The sequence below is a fragment of the Melanostigma gelatinosum genome (genome assembly GCF_949748355.1).
Source record: "Melanostigma gelatinosum genome assembly, chromosome: 14".
Taxonomy (NCBI): Eukaryota; Metazoa; Chordata; class Actinopteri; order Perciformes; family Zoarcidae; genus Melanostigma; species Melanostigma gelatinosum.
In genome coordinates, this window is record NC_136647.1 from 305,001 (window position 1) to 330,000 (window position 25,000).

The window sequence follows — 25,000 nt, forward strand, 5'->3', positions numbered from 1 at the left end:
TCTGAGCCTATCAGAGAGATGCTTAAAGTTGATATGAAACTAGTGTAAAGCTGTGGTTAGAGTCTGCCTCCGATGTGAGCCACAACAACAACAACAACAACAACAACAACAACAGCAGCAGCAGCCGTTACCTTGACTCCGTCGGCCTTCTTGTTGCCACTCTTTCCTCCTGAACGAGGGACGAGAACAAAGAGAAACAGAAGCAGCAAAGTCAGAAAGAACGGAACAAACGCAGAGAAGAGGAGCGGCGGCATCGCACCCACAACCTGCTGACAGGAAGCACTTCAAAATAAAAGAACAGACGCCAAGTTCAAACATATATACAAAATAAAACCAAAGAAGAAAGACAGAAGTGCTTCCTGCCTGTGAGTCTGACTCTGTTCTGAACGCAGAGAGACAGACCGACAGCTCCTGACTTGAGGACAGATTTAGGATCAACGAGAGACACGTGGAGCGAGAGACACCTTTCTGTCACTGACATTAATATATAATGTTTAATGTCTCCGTCTGTCTGTCTCTCGTTGGTCTCTCTGCTATCTTTAGGTCTCTGGAATCCTAAGTGTGTTTGAAACTTTATGACAGCTGCTGCTTTCTCTCTCTCACACACACACACACACACACACACACACACACACACACACACACACACATACACACACACACACACACACACACACACACACACACACACAGAGAGAGACAGACACACACACACACACACACTGACAGACACACACACACTCAGAGAGAGACACACACACACACACACACACACACACAGAGACAGACACACACACACACACACACACTGACAGACACACACACACTCAGAGAGAGACACACACACACACACACACACACACACACACACAGAGACAGACACACAGACACACACAGAGAGACACAGAGAGACACACACACACACACACACACACAGACACACACACTCACACACAGACACACACACAGACACACACACACACACACACAGTGTTAACCTGATAATTGTGTGTAAGCCGACATCTGATTGGTCGGCTCTGGGAGACACCAACAGGTCAGAGATCAGCTGACGATCTTACCGGAGAAATTCCTGGTGGCCAACATGGTGGTTAGGATGGCTCCCTAAAGGAAAGGAGACAAGGAACAGAGGGAGGAAGGGAGGTCAGAAAGGAAATGAGGGCAGGAATGACCGAGGAAACGAAGAGAGGAAAGGAGTAAGGAAGTTAGATATGAAGGGAGGGAGTGAGGATGGACAGGAGGAAATAAAGAAAGGAAGGAAGATAGGAAGTAAAAGGAAGAGAGGCAGGACAAAAGGAAGGGAATGAGGAATCGAGGGAGGGAGGAACGAAGGAAGGAAAGAGTGAAGGAATGAGGGACAGGAGGAAGTAACGGAAGAAAGGACAACAATGAAGGAGGGAGTAAAGGAAAGGAGGAAGGCAATGAGGGAAGGAAGGAAGAAAGGACAAGGACCTCTGACATGTGACCTACCTTGAGTTTCCTCCTGGCGTTGAACTTCTTCAGACACTCGACCGTCTCTTGTCGGTGCATACAGGACGCCACCGTGGAGCGATGCTGAGGGGAACATCGCACATCATCACACACACTGTACACACACACTGTACACACACACACACCTACATCACACACACTGTACTCACACACACTACACACACACACACCTACATCACACACACTGTACTCACACACACACCTACATCACACACACTGTACACACACACACACCTACATCACACACACTGTACTCACACACACACCTACATCACACACACTGTACACACACACACACCTACATCACACACACTGTACACACACACACACCTACATCACACACACTGTACACACACACACACCTACATCACACACACTGTACACACACACACACCTACATCACACACACTGTACTCACACACACACCTACATCACACACACTGTACACACACACACACCTACATCACACACACTGTACACACACACACACCTACATCACACACACTGTACACACACACACACCTACATCACACACACACCTACATCACACACACTGTACACACACACACACCTACATCACACACACTGTACACACACACACACCTACATCACACACACACCTACATCACACACACTGTACACACACACACACACCTACATCACACACACTGTACTCACACACACACCTACATCACACACACTGTACACACACACACACCTACATCACACACACCTACATCACACACACTGTACTCACACACACACCTACATCACACACACTGTACACACACACACACCTACATCACACACACTGTACACACACACACACACCTACATCACACACACTGTACACACACACACACACCTACATCACACACACTGTACACACACACACACCTACATCACACACACTGTACACACACACACACCTACATCACACACACACCTACATCACACACACTGTACACACACACACACCTACATCACACACACTGTACACACACACACACCTACATCACACACACAAGTACACACACACACACACCTACATCACACACACTGTACACACACACACACCTACATCACACACACTGTACACACACACACACCTACATCACACACACTGTACACACACACACACCTACATCACACACACTGTACACACACACACACCTACATCACACACACACCTACATCACACACACCTACATCACACACACTGTACACACACACACACCTACATCACACACACTGTACACACACACACACACACCTACATCACACACACTGTACACACACACACACACCTACATCACACACACTGTACACACACACACACACCTACATCACACACACAAGTACACACAACGTGTACGAATACACAGAGAGACTCACGGAGATCCAGGGGTGCTTGAGAGCCTCGGCTGCTGTGATCCTTTTAGACGGGTTGATGGTCAACATCTTGTTAATGAGGTCTTTGGCCTCAGGAGTAACCGTGTCCCACTCTGGAGAAGGAAACTATAGAGGGGGAGGGGAGGAGAGGAGAGAGGGGAGGAGAGGAGAGGAGAGGAGGGGAGAGAGGGGAGGAGAGGAGAGAGGGGAGGAGAGAGGGGAGGAGAGGAGGGGAGAGAGGGTAGGAGAGGAGGGGAGGGGAGGAGAGGAGAGGAGGGGAGAGAGGGGAGGAGAGGAGGGGAGAGGAGGAGGGGAGAGGGGAGAGAGGAGGAGAGGAGGGGAGAGAGGGGAGGAGAGGAGGGGAGAGGAGAGGGGGGGAGAGGAGGAGAGAGGAGGAGAGGAGGGGAGAGAGGGGAGGAGGAGAGGAGGGGAGGGGGAGAGGAGGGGAGAGAGGGGAGGAGAGGAGGGGAGAGGAGAGGAGGGGAGGAGAGGTTTAAAATGTATCTTTTAATACCGTGAGGGTATTTTAAACCCCTCAGGTTTAAAATGTATTTTTATTCATTTTTTTAAAGTTCCATTTACAGAGTTTTACTGTTTCTCAGACCAAACTTAATTCACGCAAACAAACAACAAAAACCTAAAAAAAAACACAAACTCATAGGTTCAGAAACAGAGCATGATCTCTGACTGAACACAGAACGTCGTTCAGAGCCCAAATGTTCACAAAGAGTTCAGTTTTCTTTGTCAGACTGTAGAAACCAAACTCCACCCTGAGCCGAGCAGCCAGCAGTCCGGTCAGCATCAAGCTCATGTCCTCTGACCCGACACCCCTCACCCGGTTTTTCCTTGTTTTCCAAATTGCTAGTTTAGCCAGTCCTGAAATTCACAAGTGTGTGCACAGATTTCTTTTTGATAGATAGATAGATAAAAAGACAGAAAGAAAAGTGTTCTCCTAAGCCCTGAAACCACGCCTTCAGGCGGCTGAAGAGTCTCACCAGCCTGGAACACTCAACGAACAGATGGTGGATAGATTCTGTCTGCGAGCAAAAAGGACAGCTGTCCCCTGAGCCAGGGTCGAGGTGCACCAGATACCTGTTTGTAGCTATGGCCCCATGTACAATCCTCCACTGGAGGTCTCCTGTCCGTTAGTCTACAGGGGGTTTGTACAGGGACCGCCAACAGCCCCTTGGGGAGGATCCCCTGCCAAAGACTCGGTCCACCTCGACACCCTCACTCCTGCCAGAGAGCGCAAGTTAGAGACTTTCACACTGACCTGATACGCTGCTTTCCTCCTCAGAGTCTCAAAGTCCCCCAACTGGGGTGTCTTTAGAGACAGCAGGATGTCCTCCTCATCCTCCCACTGTCCCACAGCAGGACAGACAGCCAGGGGTGGGAAGACATACTCACACTCATCGTCCCATTGGTCAGATATTGCACGGTCTCCAACAAACGCTCTGAGGACTTCTGGCAGGGACGCACAGACCTCCTCCACCAGCCCGAGCAGCAGCCTGCTGGACCGGATGTTGATCAGCTCCGCTAGATGAGGGATGGAGGTCTTCATCAGATGACCCAGCTTCACACAGCCGGCCTCTCTCAGTCTGGATCTCAGGCTGCCGGACGTCAGGACCTGGAATGTGATATAGCTGCTTCCAAACAGCGGCTCCTCAAAGAGCCACATTCCTGGTGTCGACCAGCCTGTGCCAAAGGGTCGAGGCAACCAAGTTATTGACAATTAGGACCCTCCCCCTGTAAGAGAGCTGAGGTAGCAGCCATTTCCATTTAGACAATCTGGTACACACTCTCTCCATAGCACCCTCCCAGTTCTGTTTTTGAAACTCTTCTGTTCCCAAAAAAACACCCAAAACCTTCACGCCCTGCCTTCCCCATCTGATGCTTCCTGGTAGCTTTGGTATTTCTTTGTCTGCCCACTGCCCAACCTGCAAAGCTTCACTTTTTCCCCAGTTTACCTTCGCTGAAGATGCCCCCTCAAACAAGGCTAAACTGTCACCTAGGACCTGGACATCCCTCTGGTCTTTGACGAACACATAAACATCATCAGCATATGCTGACACCACCAGCGAGGGCCGCTGACGCAGCCCAGGTAACATTAGTCCTGATAGATGGGACCTCAACCTATTCAGAAGAGGCTCAATGGCAATGGAGTATAGCTGTCCAGAGATAGGACATCCCTGTCTGATGCCTCTCTGGACCAGAACTGGACAGCTCAAACCGCCCCCCACCTTCACCAGACAAGCAGCCTCCTTGTACATCAAACCCAACAGTGACACAAACCCTTCCCCAAAACCAAAAGCTCTTAAAGTGGAAAAAAGAAAACCATGATCAACCCTATCAAAAGCCTTCTCCTGGTCTAACGATATAACCCCAACATCAATATTATACAGTTTACAGAGATCCAACAAGTCCCTCATGAGAACAATGTTATCCATGACGGATCTGTCCGGTACACAGTAAGACTGGTCTCTGTGGATTATAGACTCCAGAAAGTTCTTAAGCCGGTTGGCGAGCACCTTGGAAAGAAGTTTATAGTCTGTGCATAACAACGCCACCGGTCTCCAGTTCTTCAGTAAGGACAAATCTCCTTTTTTGGGTAACAGTGATAGCACTGCATGCCGACATGTCGTCGGTAACAGACCTGCCTGTGAACACTCCTGCAGCACCTGCCACAGGTCGGCTCCCAAACACTTCCAGAAGTGTTTATAGAAGTCCGCAGGCAGCCCGTCCAGTCCAGGAGCTCTCCCAGCAGCCATCTGACCCACAGCAGCGGTCAGCTCCTCCAGGGAGATGTTGGCGTCCAGGACAGCTCTGTCCTCGGGGCCCAGCTGAGGAAGGCCCTGAAGCAGCTCGTCAACACTCTCTTTGTAGTTGTCCTCCTTCCTGAAGAGGGCGCTGTAGAAGCTTACAGCATGTTGTCTCATTTCCCTCGGGTCAGTCGTCATCTTACTATCAGGAAGGCGGCGACACACCATCTGTTTGGTTCGAGAGACGGACTTCTCCAGATTGAAGAAGTAGGAGGTAGGAGCATCCATGTCCCTAACGCTGGTGAACCTTGACCTGACCAAAGCTCCCTTAGCTCGCTCCTGTAGAAAGGAACCTAGTTGCTGCTTCTTCTGTTGAAGCCTGTGAGTGTCTGTGCTGGTGTGAGTGAATAGACTGTGCTCCAAATCCCTGATTTCCTTTTCTAGCTCCTCAATGACCCTTTTGACTTTGACTGTGGAGTGACTTGTATATTGTTGAACAAAGACACGTATATGTGTCTTTCCTACATCCCACCACTGACTCAGGGACTCAAAATCGCTCTTCTTTTCTCTCCAGATTCCCCAGAAAGTCTCAAACTTCGCACAGAAGTCACTGTCCTGAAGCAACTTAATGTTAAAGTGCCAGTAAGAGCTGCATTTGGTGGTTGGTGAGGTGTGAACATCTAAAGTGACTAGGTGATGATCGGTGAAGCCTACTGGGTAAATGTGACTGTTCAATAACCGGTTACTAAAACTATGAGATATGTAAACCCTGTCCAGCCTGGCTGCCCTAATGTTCCCATCCAACACCTTCACCCATGTGTACTGCCTAGCCCGGGGATGTTTCACCCTCCATACATCCACCACACCTGACTCTGCAATCACCTGCGATAAGATGGTGGATGACTGTAAATGAGGTTCCTCTCCTGTTCTATCCAATAAGGAGTTTATTGTGCAATTCCAGTCCCCCCCATCACTACACAGTCGTTGTGATCACACTGCTGCAGGACATCTCTGAGTTTGTGGAAGACGTCTGTTCTGTGTGAGCCCTGGTTCTTCTTGACCGTAAATAACTGCTTTGATGTTTTCCAGTCAGGCTTTCGACAGCACCACAGCACTGAAACTGCTCTTGTTAAGGTTTTCAACGACATCCACTTAAACATAGACAATGGCAGAAGTTCAGTCTTAGTGTTACAAGATCTCAGCGCTGCATTCGACACGGTCGACCATGCCATACTCCTAGAAAGACTAAACATCTGGGTGGGACTCTCTGGCACAGCACTTAACTGGTTTGAATCCTACTTGAAGGACCGAGAATACTTTGTGTCTGTAGCTGATTACACATCAGAGCTGACTAAAATGACATGTGGTGTTCCCCAAGGTTCAATACTGGGGCCTCTTCTGTTCAACATCTACATGCTTCCACTAGCTCAGATTATGGAAAGCAACAAAGTGTGTTATCATAATTATGCAGACGACACACAAATCTACATAACTATGTCACCAGGGGACTATAATCCCATACAAGGGCTGGGTAACTGCATTGAACAAACCAACAACTGGATGTGCCAGAATGTTCTTCAATTAAACAAAGATAAAACAGAAGTAATTGTCTTCGGTACCAAGGACGAACAATTGAAAATCACCGCTCAGCTTCAGTCACTGATGTTAAAACCCACAAACCAAGCCAGAAATCTAGGTGTAGTTATGGATTCAGACCTCAACCTGAACAGCCATATCAAGACAATTACAAAATCAGCCTCCTATCACCTGAAGAATATATCAAGGATTAGAGGACTTATGTCTCAACAGGATTTGGAAAAACTTGTCCACGCATTTATCTTCAGCAGACTGGACTACTGTAACGGTGTGTTTACAGGTCTCTGTAAAAAGTCGGTCAGAAAGCTGCAGCTGATTCAGAACGCTGCAGCTCGAGTCCTCACTAAGACCAGGAGGGTGGATCACATCACTCCAGTTCTGAGGTCTTTGCACTGGCTTCCTGTCCAACAAAGAATTGACTTTAAAATCCTGCTGTTGGTTTACAAAGCACTGAATGGTTTAGGGACAAAATACATCTCTGATCTGCTGCTACCTTATGAACCATCCCGACCCCTCAGGTCGTCTGGGACCGGTCTACTTCCTGTTCCCAGAGTCAGAACTAAACATGGAGAAGCAGCGTTCAGTTTTTCTGCTCCACATATCTGGAACAAAGTCCCAGAAAGCTGCAGGTCTGCTGAGACCCTCAGCTCATTTAAATCAAGACTGAAGACTTTTCTGTTTGCTGCTGCCTTTAATTGAACCACATTCAATTAATATATTTATCAATTTCCTGCATTTTACTGCTGAATTTTATTTCTTACACTGTTTCTTTAATTGTTTTTAAATCTCCTTTTCTTTTGCCTTATGTTTTGATGCTTTTAATGGTTTTATGTGAAGCACTTTGAATTACCTTGTTGTTGAAATGTGCTATACAAATAAACTTGCCTTGCCTTGGAGCATAAATGTTGATAAAAACAATGTTTTGTACAGATGCTCTGACTACTAAAGCCCTGCCTGTCACTATCTCTGTGGAGGAGATGATGTTAACATCCAGCCCAGGTGAGAACAGAACAGCTACGCCTGCAGACAGGTTGGTCCCATGAGACAGGACATACTGGCCCTTCCACCACAAACCCCAGTCTACCTCATTGTGTGGGTAGACTATATACATATACCTACATATATATATATATATATATATATATATATATATATATATATATATATATATATATATATATATATCTATATATACATATATATACATACATACACATATATATACATACATACATACATACATATACATATATATACATACATACATATATATACACATACATACATACATATATATACACATACATACATACATATATATACACATACATACATACATATACACATACATACATACATATATATACACATACATACATACATATATATACACATACATACATACATATATATACACATACATACATACATACATATACACATACATACATACATACATACATACATACATATATATACACATACATACATACATACATATACACATACATACATACATACATACATACATACATATATATACACATACATACATACATATATATACACATACATACATACATATATATACACATACATACATACATACATATACACATACATACATACATACATACATACATATATATACACATACATACATACATATATATACACATACATACATACATATATATACACATACATACATACATACATATACACATACATACATACATACATACACACACACACACACACACACACACACACACACACACACACACACACACACACACACACACACACACACACACACACACACACACACACACACACACACACATACATACATACATACATATATATACACATACATACATACATATATATACACATACATACATATATATACACATACATATATATATATATATATATATATATATATATATATATATATATATATATATATATATATATATATATTGAAGAAGCCTAGTAGTAACAACGTCTGTGTAGTCAACAACTGTCAAATCAAATAAAGAAAGTACACATCAATTATATAATTATATTTTCACAATTATTGTTCTCAGTTTTCAAACTTAACTGGATGGATTATAAATAATACATGGAAATACATAAATAAATGTTCTTCTCATTTCAAGTACAATAAGGGCTGGATTAAAGAATAACTGACAAAACAGAAAGCTTTTGAAGAATGTGCATCTTAAAACAATAATTCATTTTAGAAACATTAATTTCACTGAGTTGTCCTGCAGCTTTAAATTCAGTTCATTCAGGTGTGAAGTGATGTCAATAAAAAAGTCACAATATTATATTTTTGTCTTCTAAAAACATAAATCAGTGAGCAGGACTTTCTCTGTGGTTATTCACACTTGTTTCAGCTCTATTCTCTCTGTAACATCATTGTTGGTCAGTGAATTCATGTGTTAGGATTCTGATCATTTTGGGCTCTTAGGTTTATTTTCTGTGTCTTCATTCAGATCTGAGTGGGTTTCAAACGTTTGTTCAAAGGAGTTGTGCTTTGCCTCGTAGTGCGCTTCATTTGCCGCTTTTATCAATAGTTACGGTTTCTGAACATATGACACACTGCCTGCGGGAAGAATTAACATAGAAGAGTCTGTTCATTCTTGCTTGTAAATTCTATTCTCTCTGAACACGTTTCTCTTTTTGGAGAACGTCATGTGAGATCACTTCTCTGATCAGCGCAATTGTCCTGCTCTTGTTTCTGTTTCCTCGTCTCTCCCCCGTCTGTCACGGTGTGTGTAAACCTCGCTCAGTCAGAAAACTTGTCAGAATACCCACATTTGATTGGCTGAGCTTTACAACGCATTGGTCGGTGTCTCCTGCACCGCTGAACAAGAACCGTAACGGCTGTATAAGATTTGCCGCTTAAAAGTAAAAACTCGCTGCCTAATATGTATGATTCCGAAATGTCGATTTTAGGTCCTGGGTCCGGATGCAACTGCGTCTGGGTCCGGATCCGGACCGCGGTCCGCCAGTTAGAGACCCCTGGTCTACAATGTGTACCGTGTGTACAGTGTGTGTGTGTGTACAGTGTGTACAGTGTACAGTGTGTACAGTGTGTGTGTACAGTGTGTGTGTACAGTGTGTACAGTGTGTACACCTGACAGGTGAAGAATCATGTGACCTACATCATAAGCTCCAGCTTTGATCTGCTGGTAGAGACGATGTTGATCTTCATCCCAGAACGGAGGATAACCGACCAATAAGATGTAGAGAATCACACCTGAGAGACAAATACACCCGTGAGAGGAGAGGAAACAAGGAAACAACATAGTCGAGTAGAAGCAAGAATAGAATCTGACCACAGGCCCACAGGTCGACTGCTTTTCCGTAAGGATCCTTCCTCAAAACCTCTGGGGACAGATAACCAGGGGTCCCCGCAAAGCCTGTAAATACACACACACAGAAAGTTGTTAAACCAACAACCTAAAAAAACACAAAGTTACAGAGTAATAAGAGCAAATGGGTGTCGGTTACCTGAACAACAGGTTGCTAATGTGTTGCAAATGAAAAATGTTTGGTAAAATAGTGTAAAGTCTCAGGTTTATAGTTAGGACTGGTTCAGGTTTATAGTTAGGACTGGTTCAGGTTTATAGTTAGGGCTGGCTCAGGTTTATAGTTAGGGCTGGCTCAGGTTTATAGTTAGGGCTGGCTCAGGTTTATAGTTAGGGCTGGCTCAGGTTTATAGTTAGGGCTGGTTCAGGTTTATAGTTAGGGCTGGTTCAGGTTTATAGTTAGGGCTGGTTCAGGTTTATAGTTAGGGCTGGTTCAGGTTTATAGTTAGGGCTGGCTCAGGTTTATAGTTAGGGCTGGCTCAGTTTTATAGTTAGGGCTGGCTCAGGTTTATAGTTAGGGCTGGCTCAGGTTTATAGTTAGGGCTGGCTCAGGTTTATAGTTAGGGCTGGCTCAGGTTTATAGTTAGGGCTGGTTCAGGTTTATAGTTAGGGCTGGTTCAGGTTTATAGTTAGGGCTGGTTCAGGTTTATAGTTAGGGCTGGTTCAGGTTTATAGTTAGGGCTGGTTCAGGTTTATAGTTAGGGCTGGTTCAGGTTTATAGTTAGGGCTGGCTCAGGTTTATAGTTAGGGCTGGCTCAGTTTTATAGTTAGGGCTGGCTCAGGTTTATAGTTAGGGCTGGCTCAGGTTTATAGTTAGGGCTGGCTCAGGTTTATAGTTAGGACTGGTTCAGGTTTATAGTTAGGGCTGGTTCAGGTTTATAGTTAGGACTGGTTCAGGTTTATAGTTAGGACTGGTTCAGGTTTATAGTTATCTCTGGTTCAGGTTTATAGTTAGGGCTGGTTCAGGTTTATAGTTATCTCTGGTTCAGGTTTATAGTTATCATTGGTTCAGGTTTATAGTTAGGGCTGGCTCAGGTTTATAGTTAGGGCTGGTTCAGGTTAATAGTTAGGGCTGGTTCAGGTTTATAGTTAGGGCTGGCTCAGGTTTATAGTTAGGGCTGGCTCAGGTTTATAGTTAGGGCTGGCTCAGGTTTATAGTTAGGACTGGTTCAGGTTTATAGTTAGGGCTGGCTCAGGTTTATAGTTAGGGCTGGCTCAGGTTTATAGTTAGGGCTGGCTCAGGTTTATAGTTAGGGCTGGCTCAGGTTTATAGTTAGGGCTGGCTCAGGTTTATAGTTAGGGCTGGCTCAGGTTTATAGTTAGGGCTGGTTCAGGTTTATAGTTAGGGCTGGTTCAGGTTTATAGTTAGGGCTGGCTCAGGTTTATAGTTAGGGCTGGCTCAGGTTTATAGTTAGGGCTGGTTCAGGTTTATAGTTAGGGCTGGTTCAGGTTTATAGTTAGGGCTGGCTCAGGTTTATAGTTAGGACTGGTTCAGGTTTATAGTTAGGACTGGTTCAGGTTTATAGTTAGGACTGGTTCAGGTTTATAGTTAGGACTGGTTCAGGTTTATAGTTAGGACTGGTTCAGGTTTATAGTTAGGGCTGGTTCAGGTTTATAGTTAGGACTGGTTCAGGTTTATAGTTAGGACTGGTTCATAGTTAGGACTGGTTCAGGTTTATAGTTAGGACTGGTTCAGGTTTATAGTTAGGGCTGGTTCAGGTTTATAGTTAGGACTGGTTCAGGTTTATAGTTAGGACTGGTTCAGGTTTATAGTTAGGACTGGTTCAGGTTAGGGTTAGGACTGGTTCAGGTTCATAGTTAGGACTGGTTCAGGTTTGGTTAGGACTGGTTCAGGTTTATAGTTAGGACTGGTTCAGGTTAGGGTTAGGACTGGTTCAGGTTCATAGTTAGGACTGGTTCAGGTTTGGTTAGGACTGGTTCAGGTTTATAGTTAGGACTGGTTCAGGTTAGGGTTAGGACTGGTTCAGGTTCATAGTTAGGACTGGTTCAGGTTTGGTTAGGACTGGTTCAGGTTTATAGTTAGGACTGGTTCAGGTTAGGGTTAGGACTGGTTCAGGTTTATAGCTGGGGTGGGTTTGGGGAGTTTTTCCTGTTGTGATGCGGGGGTCCTGGGACAGATGGTGTACGGATTGTGAAGCCCTCTGAGGCAAAACCTGTGATTTATAATTCAGTGCTATATGAATGGATTGAACTGAATAACATTACTTGTATCTGTGGGGTCTTACCAAACCAGGCCTGCTGGTCTCCCTCCACCTCAATGGCGAGACCGAAGTCAGCCAGTTTCACCGCCGCTCCTTTTGACTTCGAGGCCAGCAGCAGGTTCTCTGGCTGGAGACACAGAGGAGATGCTAACATGCTAACTCTGCCTATTGGTTTACATCAGAGATGCTAACATGCTAACTCTGCCCATTGGTTTACATGAGAGATGCTAGCATGCTAACTCAGGCCTATTGGTTTACATGAGAGATGCTAGCATGCTAACTCTGCCCATTGGTTTACATCAGAGATGCTAACTCTGCCCATTGGTTTACATGAGAGATGCTAGCATGCTAACTCAGGCCTATTGGTTTACATGAGAGATGCTAGCATGCTAACTCTGCCCATTGGTCTACAAGGCCAACATGCTATCTCTGCTAACATGCTAACTCCAGTAAGACTGGTACCTTCAGGTCTCGGTGGACCACGCCCATCTGGTGACAATGTAGCACCGCCTCCAAAATCTGCTGGATACAGTGACTGTTCACAGAGAGACAGAGGTCAGAGATGAACCTACTTTCAGTCAGACACATTTATTGATGTGTAGTTCTTTACCTGGCGTCAGCTTCACTGTAATATTCTCTGGCTACGATATCTTCAAACAACTCTCCACCTGTTATCCTGAGAGACAAAGAGCATCATGGGAAGTGATGTCACAGGAACACACGTGTCATTTCGAGAGAGACAGAGCAGCACTCACAGGTCAAAGATGAGGTAATGATGAAGCTCCTCTGAAATACTGTCATGTAGCCGCACTGAAAGAGAGAGAGCGAGAGAGAGAGAGAGAGGACGAAAGAGAGAGAGAGAGGGAGGGAGGGAGGGAGAGAGAGAGAAAGAGAGTGAGAGAGAAAGAGAGAGAGAGAGCGAGAAAGAGAGAAAGAGAGAGAGAGCGAGAGAGGGAGGGAGAGAGGGAGGGAGAGAGAGAGGGAGGGAAAGGAAGAGAGAAAGAGAGAGAGAGAGGGAGAGAGCGAATGAAAGAGATGGAGAGAGAGAGAAAGAAAGAGAGAGCCCGAGAGAGAGAGAGAGAGAGACAGAGAGAGAAAGAGAGAGAGGGAGGGAGGGGGGGAGGGAGAGAGAGAGAAAGAAAGAGAGCGAGAGAGGGAGGGAGAGAGCGAGAAAGAGAGAGAGCGAGAGAGGGAGAGGGAGGGAGGTAGAGAGCGAGAAAGAGAGAGAGCGAGAGAGGGAGAGGGAGGGAGGGAGAGAGAGAGAAAGAAAGAGAGAGGGAGGGAAAGGAAGAGAGAAAGAGAGAGAGAGAGAGAGAGAGAGAGAGAGCGAGAGAGGGAGAGAGCGAAAGAAAGAGATGGAGAGCGAGAGAAAGAAAGAGAGAGCGTGAGAGAGAGAAAAAGGAGAGTGAGAGAGGGAGCGAGAAAGAAAGAGAGAGCAAGAAAGAGAGAGAGAGAGGGAGAGAAAGAGCGAGAGAGAGGGAGGGCGAGAGAGAGAGAGAGAGAGAAAGAAAGAGAGCGAGAGGGAGGGAGGGAGAGAGAAAGAAAGAGAGCGAGAGGGGGAGAGAGAGAGAAAAAGAGAGACAGAGAGACAGACAGAGAGAGACAGAGAGAGAGAGAGAGAAAGAATCTGATTAGCCAACCAGATACAACATGTAAGGATGCTACATGGTAGTCTCTTTGTGCTAAGCTAGGCTAAACACAGCAGAAACCAAGAAGACATCAATCTCACGACATTGATCTCATATCACAAATCATTTCATGAGGTACACAGGAAGACACCACTTGTACTTCTACTACAGTACTTGTACTGCAGTATTTGTACTTGTACTACAGTATTTGTACTCGTAATGCAGTATTTTTTTACTGCAGTACAACATCTGAATACTTGATGTCTGAATGTTTGTTTCTGAATGTGAAAAACTTTTATTGTGTAACAAATCGAATCCCACTGCTGCGGTGTGTGTAGGAGGAGAAACCTCCTCATCTCCTCACACAGGTGTGTGCGTGTGTTGCTAGGCAACAGTATCCTTAGGTGAAGGCATCAAACCCCCCCCCCCCCCCCCCCACACACACAGAGTTACGTAACACTCCTCGGTAGCTGTGGAGCATCACCTGCCCACACAGAGCTCTGATTGGACGGCGGGCTTTGGCTGCGAGCCTCCTGATTGGCCGGTTGGGACCATGTGAGGTCATCTTTAAAGATCTGTTTGTGTCTGTGTGGGGCTTTTATTGTGAAGTGAAGACAGGAAGTGAAAATCTCTGTGTTTGTACTTTTATTCAACTACTGTACTTGAGTACACATTCAAGGTACTTGTAATCCACTTGAGTATTCCCATTTCCAATGTAAGGTGAATGAGTATTTGTACAATAGTAGGCGTCGACTTCTGATCCCTATGATGTAAAACCTGCTGTAAAAACTCAACATGTACTACTGAGTCTTTGTACTTTGTGTACTTGTAGCACAGTAAAACGCTCTGTGTTTATTTATTTTATGTTTGTTCTGTTGATTTGTATTTGATATGGACATCACAGCGGCATTAGACCTGTAAACACAAGGACCAGATGCATGTGTTTAGTGTCCTCAGGAGGCTTTAAAGCAGAGTTACAATAGAAACAGAACAAAAGAAAGACAATACAAGTGTGTATACAGGGTGGTAGTGTGAGAACATTAAAAACATTAACATTGTGTTCTGATCAGAGGGAAAGTGTGTTAAATGAGGAAAACCTCATCTCCATGGCGATTACAGCTCCTCATCAATCAGTAACACGCTGGTTACTGTTGCCAACGACAACCATTCCATAATTCATCATCATCTTCATCATCGTCAACTTCATCATCAGCAGCAGAGAGCAGCACTGAGAGTGGTACAAGTACACAACCCAGTGACAGTAGGAGTGGTGGTCATAGTACTTGCTGCTGAGGTAGTGTGCGTACTGGAGTAGTACTGGTGTAAACACGTTCTAACCAGTACTACTTAGTAGTACTCCTCTTCCTCTATCATCAGTCTTATTCAGTGTGGCTTTGTAGCACAAAGGCAGTTTTATCGTGTGCAATCTATTTTCTAGAGAGATTCGTCCAGCGGTTTTTATGAAAATCCCGAAAAACAAAGCAAAATTTCTCAATTCACTTGAATGGGGTTTCAGCGTGAAGAGAACTTAAAAAACACTTAACTTAACATTAACGTAGAACAATGAAGTTTAAAACGTAGACAAAACGCTGCACTTTATTGAGCCAAATTGGCTATTTGATAGCTAGCACAGTTTTCATTAAGTCAACGTTTAAGTTTCAAGTCGATGTTAAAATCCAGTTACTCTGTGGGGCTTTTATTTTGAAAGGGTGGGACTGGGTGGGTGAGAGAGGGGGAGAGGAGACATAATCATCATGTTTGACACACACACAGATAGTAGTACTCACCAATGTTCGGGTGCTTCAGTAAACGACAGATTCGAGCTTCGCGGTCCAACTTCTGATGATCTGAGAAAACAAACACAGATATTGATGCTAATGTTACCACACATGCTAATCTCTCTCTATACTTCCTGTCATTGAAGAACTATATTGCTTTATTATTTAAGCTAATCTAGGGATACAGTTCTGATCTGAGACCAGCTCAGATTGATCCAACAGCCTACTGACAAACTGCTGAGGAAGCTTTCCAACTGAGCAGCATCTCTGAAGCTCTGAAGGCTGGACGCAAACACCACACACGCCCATACACACTATATATACACTGTGTATAAATATATGCATATACTGTATATACACAGATGTATATATATGTATATGCATAAAATAGTGTGACAGGAAACCCCCTGGAATCAAAGCTGAGACGTTCAAAGATAGATGAACAAACAAATAGCTACAGACACACACACAAATCAAACAGACATTTGAGAGTGTAATCACATTAAATATGATGATGAAGGTGAGAGAGTTACGTTTTATTTTGAAGGGGAACCAGCTCTCTCATGAGTCCTCTTAACCCTTACATACTGTTTATATTTAATGCCTTCACAGTATGGTTCGGGTAGTAAGTGTCTATACCAAATTTTAAACTACAGATATATTTAGAATGTCTAAATAGCCTATGTTTCATTAATAAATGTATGATTAATCCTTAATAAATGTTTCAGAGAGCAGGGAGAGTGTATTTTTACAACATTCTTTGGGAGAAAGTACAAAAGTTTGCCGCGCTTTTCCTCACACAGCGTTCCCAACAATTGCACAAAAAATACATCAAAACGTGCGGCCTGATCGGGAATCGTGTGCAATCTATGTTCCAGAGAGATTCGCCCAGCGGTTTTCTCAATAACACGAAAAACGGAGCAAAATTTCTCCATTCACTTGAATGGGGTTCCGGCGTGAAGAGAGCTTTAAAAACACTTAACTTTGGGCCCATATTGACGAGCCGTACTTTAACGTAGAAACATGATTCAAAGTTTAAAACGTAGACAGAATGCTGCACTGTATTGAGCCAAATGGACATTTTGATAGCTAGCACAGTTTCCATGAAGTCAACGTTTAAGTTTCAGGAACATTTTGGGTCCGGTTCAGATTTTATAATGGGTGTGTATTGATGACATCACGGTCAGAGTGGAGCGGAGCAGGAAAGTATTCTGTGATTTTTACAAACAAATTGCTTCCAGCTCCCACAATGTTTACTCTTGAAACACCATTTTGGCCCAAAAGCTTGGAAATGTTGTGCTGGTCGCAGTAAAGTGTCGATGGAATCCAACGGACTTACACATGAACTCCAACCAGCTGCTCCATCAGACTCCATGTTAAATCTCACAGAACGCAGACTAGAGCTCACATTATCAACACCACAAACATAAAAACACATCACGCGTTTTATCTTTCTCATCATATCCATATTTTGACACTCAGACTCCTGCTTTTTGTTAAAAGGAAAGGAGGCAGGAGTTTTGTTCAAAATCACCTCTCTCTCTCTCTCTCTCTCTCTCTCTCTCTCTCTCTCTCTCTCTCATTCAGTCAAAGGCATTGTTAGACCTCCTGTCTATTAATAACCTGTGTGTCAAACATTATGATTATGTTTGCGACGTCTTCGGGCAGTAGAAGCCACACTGTCAAAATTTCCTGCGGAATTTTCTAGTTATAATTAATATCGTTATTGTTATTATTATTATTATTTACCATGATTATAATTAATATTGTTATTATTTATCATTATTATTTTGTTTATATTGTTACATTTTTGTTCTACACCATTCCCCTTCATGTAAATCTCTTTCTGTATTGGTCAGATCTTTTATAACACAATGAGTGAATAACCTGATATCTCCTGATATTAAGTGTAATAATATCTCTGCAGTTATTCTTCATGTCCTCACCTCTGGCAGAGAGTTTTTTGGTGTTGATGATCTTGGCGGCGTACTCTTGACCCGACAGAACCTTCACACAGCGGCGCACCACCGAAAACGCTCCCCTGGAAACGCAACAGGAGGAACCAATCAGCTTTTTACAATGAGGAAAGAAAACAACGTCAAACTTTTACAAATGTGAATATGACTGGTACCACTGCTGAAGGTAAAACTACTTTAAACACTAGTGATGTTAACATGACTACTTAAGCTTTTGCTAATACTACTGCCAATCCCCATAGCTTTATACAATTACTACTACTAAGACTATATTGCTCCTGGTACTACTACTGATCCTTCAACAATAAGTACTGCTACTTCCCCAAGTACAACATTAACTATCGTTACTTACACTACTGCTGCACTGAACCAATACTCGCTCTTGCATGCTGCACAGGGCGTCTTACCAAGAAAAGGAGTGGGTTGATAATAACGGGGGCGGGAGTCTATCAGGGTGCATTGTGGGAAATGTAGGATCCAGTGTCCTAAACGTTGGAATTTAATCTCTCACAACTACTTCACTGCTATTTTATCAAAGAATGACTGATCATAAAGAACATTGTAGTGTTATAAATAACGTGAATATTGTTATAAAGAATAAATACGATGTTCCTCCTGATTTTATGCATCCTTGAAACTGAAGCTGAGTTTTTTTACACAAAGAATTTCTGTTGCTTCTGAAAGATGAATTCTGCTGTTATTCTGCCACCCACCATCACATTATGTAAGAGACCTGGCATTACGTGTGTGTGTGTGTGTGTGTGTGTGTGGGCAGTGAGTGGGATGGGGTCAGAGAGGTGATCCACTCATCCATCCGTTGATCATTTTAATAAGAAACTGATCAGCAACACAATCCATAATAAATAAATGATATGATTTAAGTATTAATACAATATTTTAAACTATTTAACGAAATGAAAAAACAAAAAGACATTTGATTTTTACGAATATGAAATGATAGAAAATTAAAAGAACTAAAACATTAAAACAACAATAATAATAATAATCAAAATTAAAACAAATTAATTAATGAAAGCGTAGAACTGAAATAATGTATATTTAAATAAGTAAAAAGGTTTACTAATAGTACGTGGAAAATAAGATAAGTTAATTAGAATATTTCTGAATAATTATTACAATTAACAAAAATCTAAATAACATATGAATTTCAAATACAAGTAACAAACAATTTCAATATAATTTAAATGATATACAAAATGATAAAAATATGAATAGAATATAATTAAATATGCAACATTTACTCAAAATATAACGAGCAGAACTTTCCCACTAATAATAATATAGATAACATGAAACTAATTCATGAAATATTAGCACTTAATATTCGTGACACTCAGTCAGACAAATTAGATGTTAAACACAGCAGTGTAGAACTGATGAAGATGAAGAAGATGATGAAGATACTTACTTGCCCAGCTCTTCATAAAGCTGAAACTCTTCGGTGAAACGAGTACAGATGACCGTTGCCATGGCGACCCTGCGAGGCAAGGGGTCAGGGAGCTCCTCCGAGGATGATGAAGATGGTGGTGGAGATGAAGAAGGCCAAGAGTTAGACCTGTCTGTCTTTCTGTCTGTCTGTCTGTGTGGAGGTCAGAGGAGAGAAGACAGAAAAGAGAAGAAGAAGAAAGACAAAGAGGTTTTGTTCTGGACAGAGAAGAGGAAGAGGAGGAAGAAGAGGAAGCGGAGGAAGAAGAATAAGATGGAGGGACGAAGGAGAGAGCAGTGAGGAGAAGCTTAGTCTCTCTGTCTCTCTGTCCTGATATCTGAGAGAGAGACGCTCAACCTGACCGCCCACTCTCTACCATCAGCCAATCAGAGGCCAGGACACACGCACACACACACACACACACACACACACACACACACACACACACACACGCACACACACACACACACACACACACACACACACACACACACACACACACACACACACAAGAAGGGTTGCCATGGTAACTGCATCCTCTCTGTCTTTGCGTGCTGGAAAGTAAGAAGTGCAAACACTGAGAGATGATCCAGGGACTATAATATCATAGAGTACTGTGATACTGTGCATATATCTACTGTGATACTGTGAAGATATCTACTGTGAAGATATCTACTGTAATACTGTGAATATATCTACTGTAATACTGTGAATATATCTACTGTGATACTGTGACTATACTGTAATACTGTGACTATATACTGTGATACTGTGCATATATCTACTGTGATACTGTGCATATATCTACTGTAATACTGTGACTATATACTGTGATACTGTGCATATATCTACTGTGATACTGTGCATATATCTACTGTAATACTGTGACTATATACTGTGATACTGTGCATATATCTACTGTGATACTGTGCATATATATACTGTGATACTGTGCATATATCTACTGTGATACTGTGAATATATCTACTGTGATACTGTGACTATATCTACTGTGATACTGTGCATATATCTACTGTGATACTGTGCATATATCTACTGTGATACTGTGCATATATCTACTGTGATACTGTGAATATATCTACTGTGATACTGTGACTATATCTACTGTGATGCTGTGAATATATCTACTGTGATACTGTGACTATATCTACTGTGATACTGTGCATATATCTACTGTAATACTGTGACTATATCTACTGTGATACTGTGACTATATCTACTGTGATACTGTGCATATATCTACTGTAATACTGTGACTATATCTACTGTGATACTGTGAATATATCTACTGTAATACTGTGACTATATCTACTGTGATACTGTGCATATATCTACTGTGATACTGTGACTATATCTACTGTGATACTGTGAATATATCTACTGTGATACTGTGCATATATCTACTGTGATACTGTGCATATATGTACTGTGATACTGTGACTATATCTACTGTGATACTGTGAATATATCTACTGTGATACTGTGAATATATCTACTGTGATACTGTGCATATATCTACTGTGATACTGTGAATATATCTACTGTAATACTGTGACTATATCTACTGTGATACTGTGCATATATCTACTGTGATACTGTGCATATATCTACTGTGATACTGTGACTATATCTACTGTGATACTGTAGGGAACGACCGAATTCACGGGGCCCTTTTAAGGAAAGGGGCGTAACCCTGGTGACAGGGGGGGTTAAAGGGTGGCAGGAAGTGAATGTGTGTGTGTTTTGTATGGATGGAAATAAACGGCCACATGGTGCAGCCAATGGGAATACTCGCCTCCTTGTTTGTTTCCACGCACCTACATAGGTGACCCTGACGCTCCTGGACATTTCCAGAAGTTAAGATGTCGATACACGCAGTTTCGCTGAAACTACCGGCGTTTTGGGAGGCGCAAGCGGCGGTGTGGTTCGCCCAAACTGAGGCACAGTTCACCCTCAGAGACATTTCAGCGGACGCGACGAAATATTATTATGTGGCGCCTCTCGCCAGTTCGACAGCAGGCAGAGTGGTGAGCATTCTGGAAAATCCTCCAGAGAGGGATCAGTACAATACCCTGAAAGACCGGCTGTTGAACATTTTCGGGCTTTCGGACTCTGAGCGGGCTCGCCGGTTGCTTGCTCTGAATGGCCTCGGCGACAGCAAGCCGTCTGAGCTAATGGACAAAATGTTAGCGCTGCTAGGTAAACACGAGCCGGAGTTCCTGTTTACGGAACTTTTTCTGCAGCAGCTCCCGCTGCAGGTGCGGGCCGCTTTAGCCAACACCAGGATTACCGATTGTCGGGAGTTGGCCGAGGAGGGCGATAAGTTCTTTCTGGCGGGCCAACAAACCTGAACGGCCGCGGTGAGGCCGGCCCAAGCCACGGCGGGGCCGGGGGAGACAACGATCGTCGCCGCACCAGCAGCAGCAGCAGCAGCAACGAGCCAACGGCAGGGAGCTACCGGCCTGTGCTATTACCACGCAAGGTTTGGGCCACGGGCTACAAGGTGCCGTTCACCATGCAGTTTCGGCAGGACGGGAAACGCCAGGGCCGGCGCTCAGTGACTGCCATGAGCGTTGGTTCGGAAGGCAGGCTGCTGTTCATCAGGGACGACGTTTCCGGGCGGCGCTTTCTCTGCGACACGGGGGCGCAGAGGAGTGTTGTGCCTGCATCGCGGGTGGACATGCTGACAGACGGGCAGGGCCCCCCGCTGGAAGCCACGAACGGTACCCCCATACGCACTTTTGGGGCACGGTGCCTGGAGCTGTGTTTTATGGGGCAGCGTTTCAGCTGGGACTTTGTGACTGCCAAAATTGCCATTCCCCTGCTTGGCGCGGATTTCCTATGCGCTTATGGACTATTGGTGGACGTCAAGGGCCGCCGCCTGATAAATGCTGTGACTTTTTGCTCTTACCCATGTACACTAAGTGGAGCGGGCTCTACCAGGTTGACTAACATGCTTGCAGCGGCTGATGAGTTTCTGCGTCTGCTGGCCGAGTTCCCAGACCTCTCGCAGCCCACCTTCTCCTCCTCCACGGTCAAGCATGGGGTGGAGCATCACATCTCTACCACCGGCCCACCGGTACATGCCCGGGCCCGGCGCCTAGATCCGGCAAAGCTCACCATCGCCAAGATAGTTTGAAAACATGGAGCGCCTGGGCATCATTTGCCGCTCCGACAGTCCATGGGCTTCACCCCTGCACATGGCCCTGAAGCCTGGGGGCGGGTGGCGCCCGTGTGGAGATTATCGCCGGCTCAACGATTCAACGATCCCGGACCGCTATCCCGTTCCACATATTCAAGACTTTTCTACCCACTTGTCGGATAGTGTGGGGTTTTCGAAAGTGGACCTGGTACGAGGTTACCATCAAGTGCCCGTTCACCCGCTGGACATTCCCAAGACTGCGTTGATCACTCCATTCGGCCTGTTTGAGTTCTTGAGGATGCCGTTTGGCCTAAAAAATGCAGCGCAGACGTTCCAGCGTCTAATGGACACGGTGCTGAGGGACCTGCCTTTCCTGTTCGTCTACCTGGATGACATCCTGGTGGCCAGTTCATCAAGAGCGGAGCATAGGTCTCACCTCCGGACTCTATTTGAGCGACTCAGCCAGCACGGGTTGATCATCAACCCGGCTAAGTGCCAGTTTGGGTTGACCACCATTGACTTTCTGGGACACCGCATCACAAAGGACGGGGCGCTTCCCCTCCCGGCAAAGGTGGAGGCAGTGACTAACTTTACACGCTCACTCACGGTGAGGGCCCTGCAGGAGTTTTTAGGCATGGTGAACTTTTACCATCGCTTTATTCCCCGAGCAGCGCAAGTGATGCGGCCCCTGTACGAAGCCCTGAAAGGCAAGGCTATCAAACAGCTTGTGGACTGGACTGAAGAGAGGGAACTTGCGTTTGTTGAGGCGAAAACAGCTCTGTATGTGCTATTCCTCCACCTGGTCTGAACATTTAGATTAGTTGTATTCAACATCGGTTTTCGAGAGAACAATTAGTCACCAGAAGTAATAAGTGCATGTCCTTTCTTTAAACAAGCATCTGAGAGCATAAACCAGAGCCAACGTACAGTGCAGAAACTAAGTGCCACAAACTAATGTGAATACAATAAGTGCAATATGATAGTATGAATACAATAGATGCTAAGAGGAAGGCTCAGGGTAGGCCTTCTTGAAGAGGTGAGTCTTCAGCCTGATGAAAGATGGGCAGCGACTCTGCTGTCCTGAGGTCAGTGGGGAGTTCATTCCACCACTGAGGGGTCAGGACAGGAAACACGCGACCGGGTCGATCGGCTGCAGGGACCTCTGAGCGACGGGGCAACCGATCGCCCCGAGGCAGCAGAGCGAAGAGGTTGGGCGGGGGTGTAAGGCTTGACCACGGCCTGGAGATAGGAAGGAGCTGTTCCTTTCACTGCCCTGTAGGCTAGCACCAGAGTCTTAACCTGGATGAGAGCTCTTACAGGAGCCAGTGTAGAGAACGAAGAAGGGAAGTTGTGGGAGAACTTGGGGCGATTGAACACCAGGCGAGCTGCAGCTTTCTGGACAAGCTCCAGAGGTCTGATGGCCGACGCCGGGGCTCCGGCAAGTAGTGAGTTGCAGTAGTCCAGACGGGAGATGACAAGAGGCTGGATGAGCACCTGCTCCGTCTCATCAGTGAGGAAGTGAATCCTCCTGATGCTGTAGAGCAGGAATCTGCAGGAGCGCGTGACCGATGCAATGTTTGCTGAGAACGACAGTTGGTCGTCCAGGGTCACACCCAGGTTCCTCACAGTCCGAGTTGGCGTCACCACGGTATCATCAATGGTGATGGACAGGTCTCGGTGCGGGAGGAACAGTAGCTCGGTTTTGTCCAGGTTGAGCTTGAGGTGGTGTGTCGTCATCCACTTCGAGATGTCAGCCAAGCACGCAGCGATGCGATGCCTCCACTTGAGTGTCCCCGGGGGGAAATGACAAGACCAGCCGGGTGTCATCGGCATAGCAATGGTAAGAGAAGCCATGCGAGCGAATAACAGAACCCAGAGATGTTGTGTAAAGCGAGAAGAGAAGGGGGCCCAGGACTGAGCCTTGTGGAACCCCCGTAGTCAGCATGCGTGGTTCCGACACGGCCCCCCTCCATGTCACCTGGTAGGATCGACCTGTCAGGTAGGATGCAAACAGGGAGAGTGCAGAGCCTGAGACCCCATCCCCTCGAGGGTGGAGAGGAGGATCTGGTGGTTCACAGTGTCAAACGCCGCAGACAGGTCCAGGAGAATCAGGACAGAGCAGAGAGAGTTCGCTCTCGCTGCGT

The 25,000-nt window shown here is 44.9% G+C and overlaps 1 protein-coding gene across 1 annotated transcript in view; it reads right to left on the minus strand.

The window, feature by feature from the left end:
* camk2a (calcium/calmodulin-dependent protein kinase II alpha) overlaps positions 1-19,784 on the minus strand; it is a 28,639-nt gene extending 8,855 nt beyond the window's left edge. The window contains exons 1-13 of the mRNA XM_079283442.1: positions 19,676-19,784; positions 18,217-18,311; positions 16,280-16,339; positions 13,620-13,674; positions 13,475-13,540; positions 13,327-13,399; positions 12,889-12,991; positions 10,610-10,693; positions 10,436-10,530; positions 2,905-3,027; positions 1,489-1,572; positions 1,080-1,122; positions 132-169 (exon numbers count right to left, since the gene is read on the minus strand). Coding sequence (XP_079139568.1) covers positions 132-169; positions 1,080-1,122; positions 1,489-1,572; positions 2,905-3,027; positions 10,436-10,530; positions 10,610-10,693; positions 12,889-12,991; positions 13,327-13,399; positions 13,475-13,540; positions 13,620-13,674; positions 16,280-16,339; positions 18,217-18,311; positions 19,676-19,737 — 981 coding nt within the window. The 5' untranslated portion in view covers positions 19,738-19,784. The remainder of the gene's footprint in view (positions 1-131; positions 170-1,079; positions 1,123-1,488; positions 1,573-2,904; positions 3,028-10,435; positions 10,531-10,609; positions 10,694-12,888; positions 12,992-13,326; positions 13,400-13,474; positions 13,541-13,619; positions 13,675-16,279; positions 16,340-18,216; positions 18,312-19,675) is intronic.
* Positions 19,785-25,000: the final 5,216 nt, after the last annotated feature.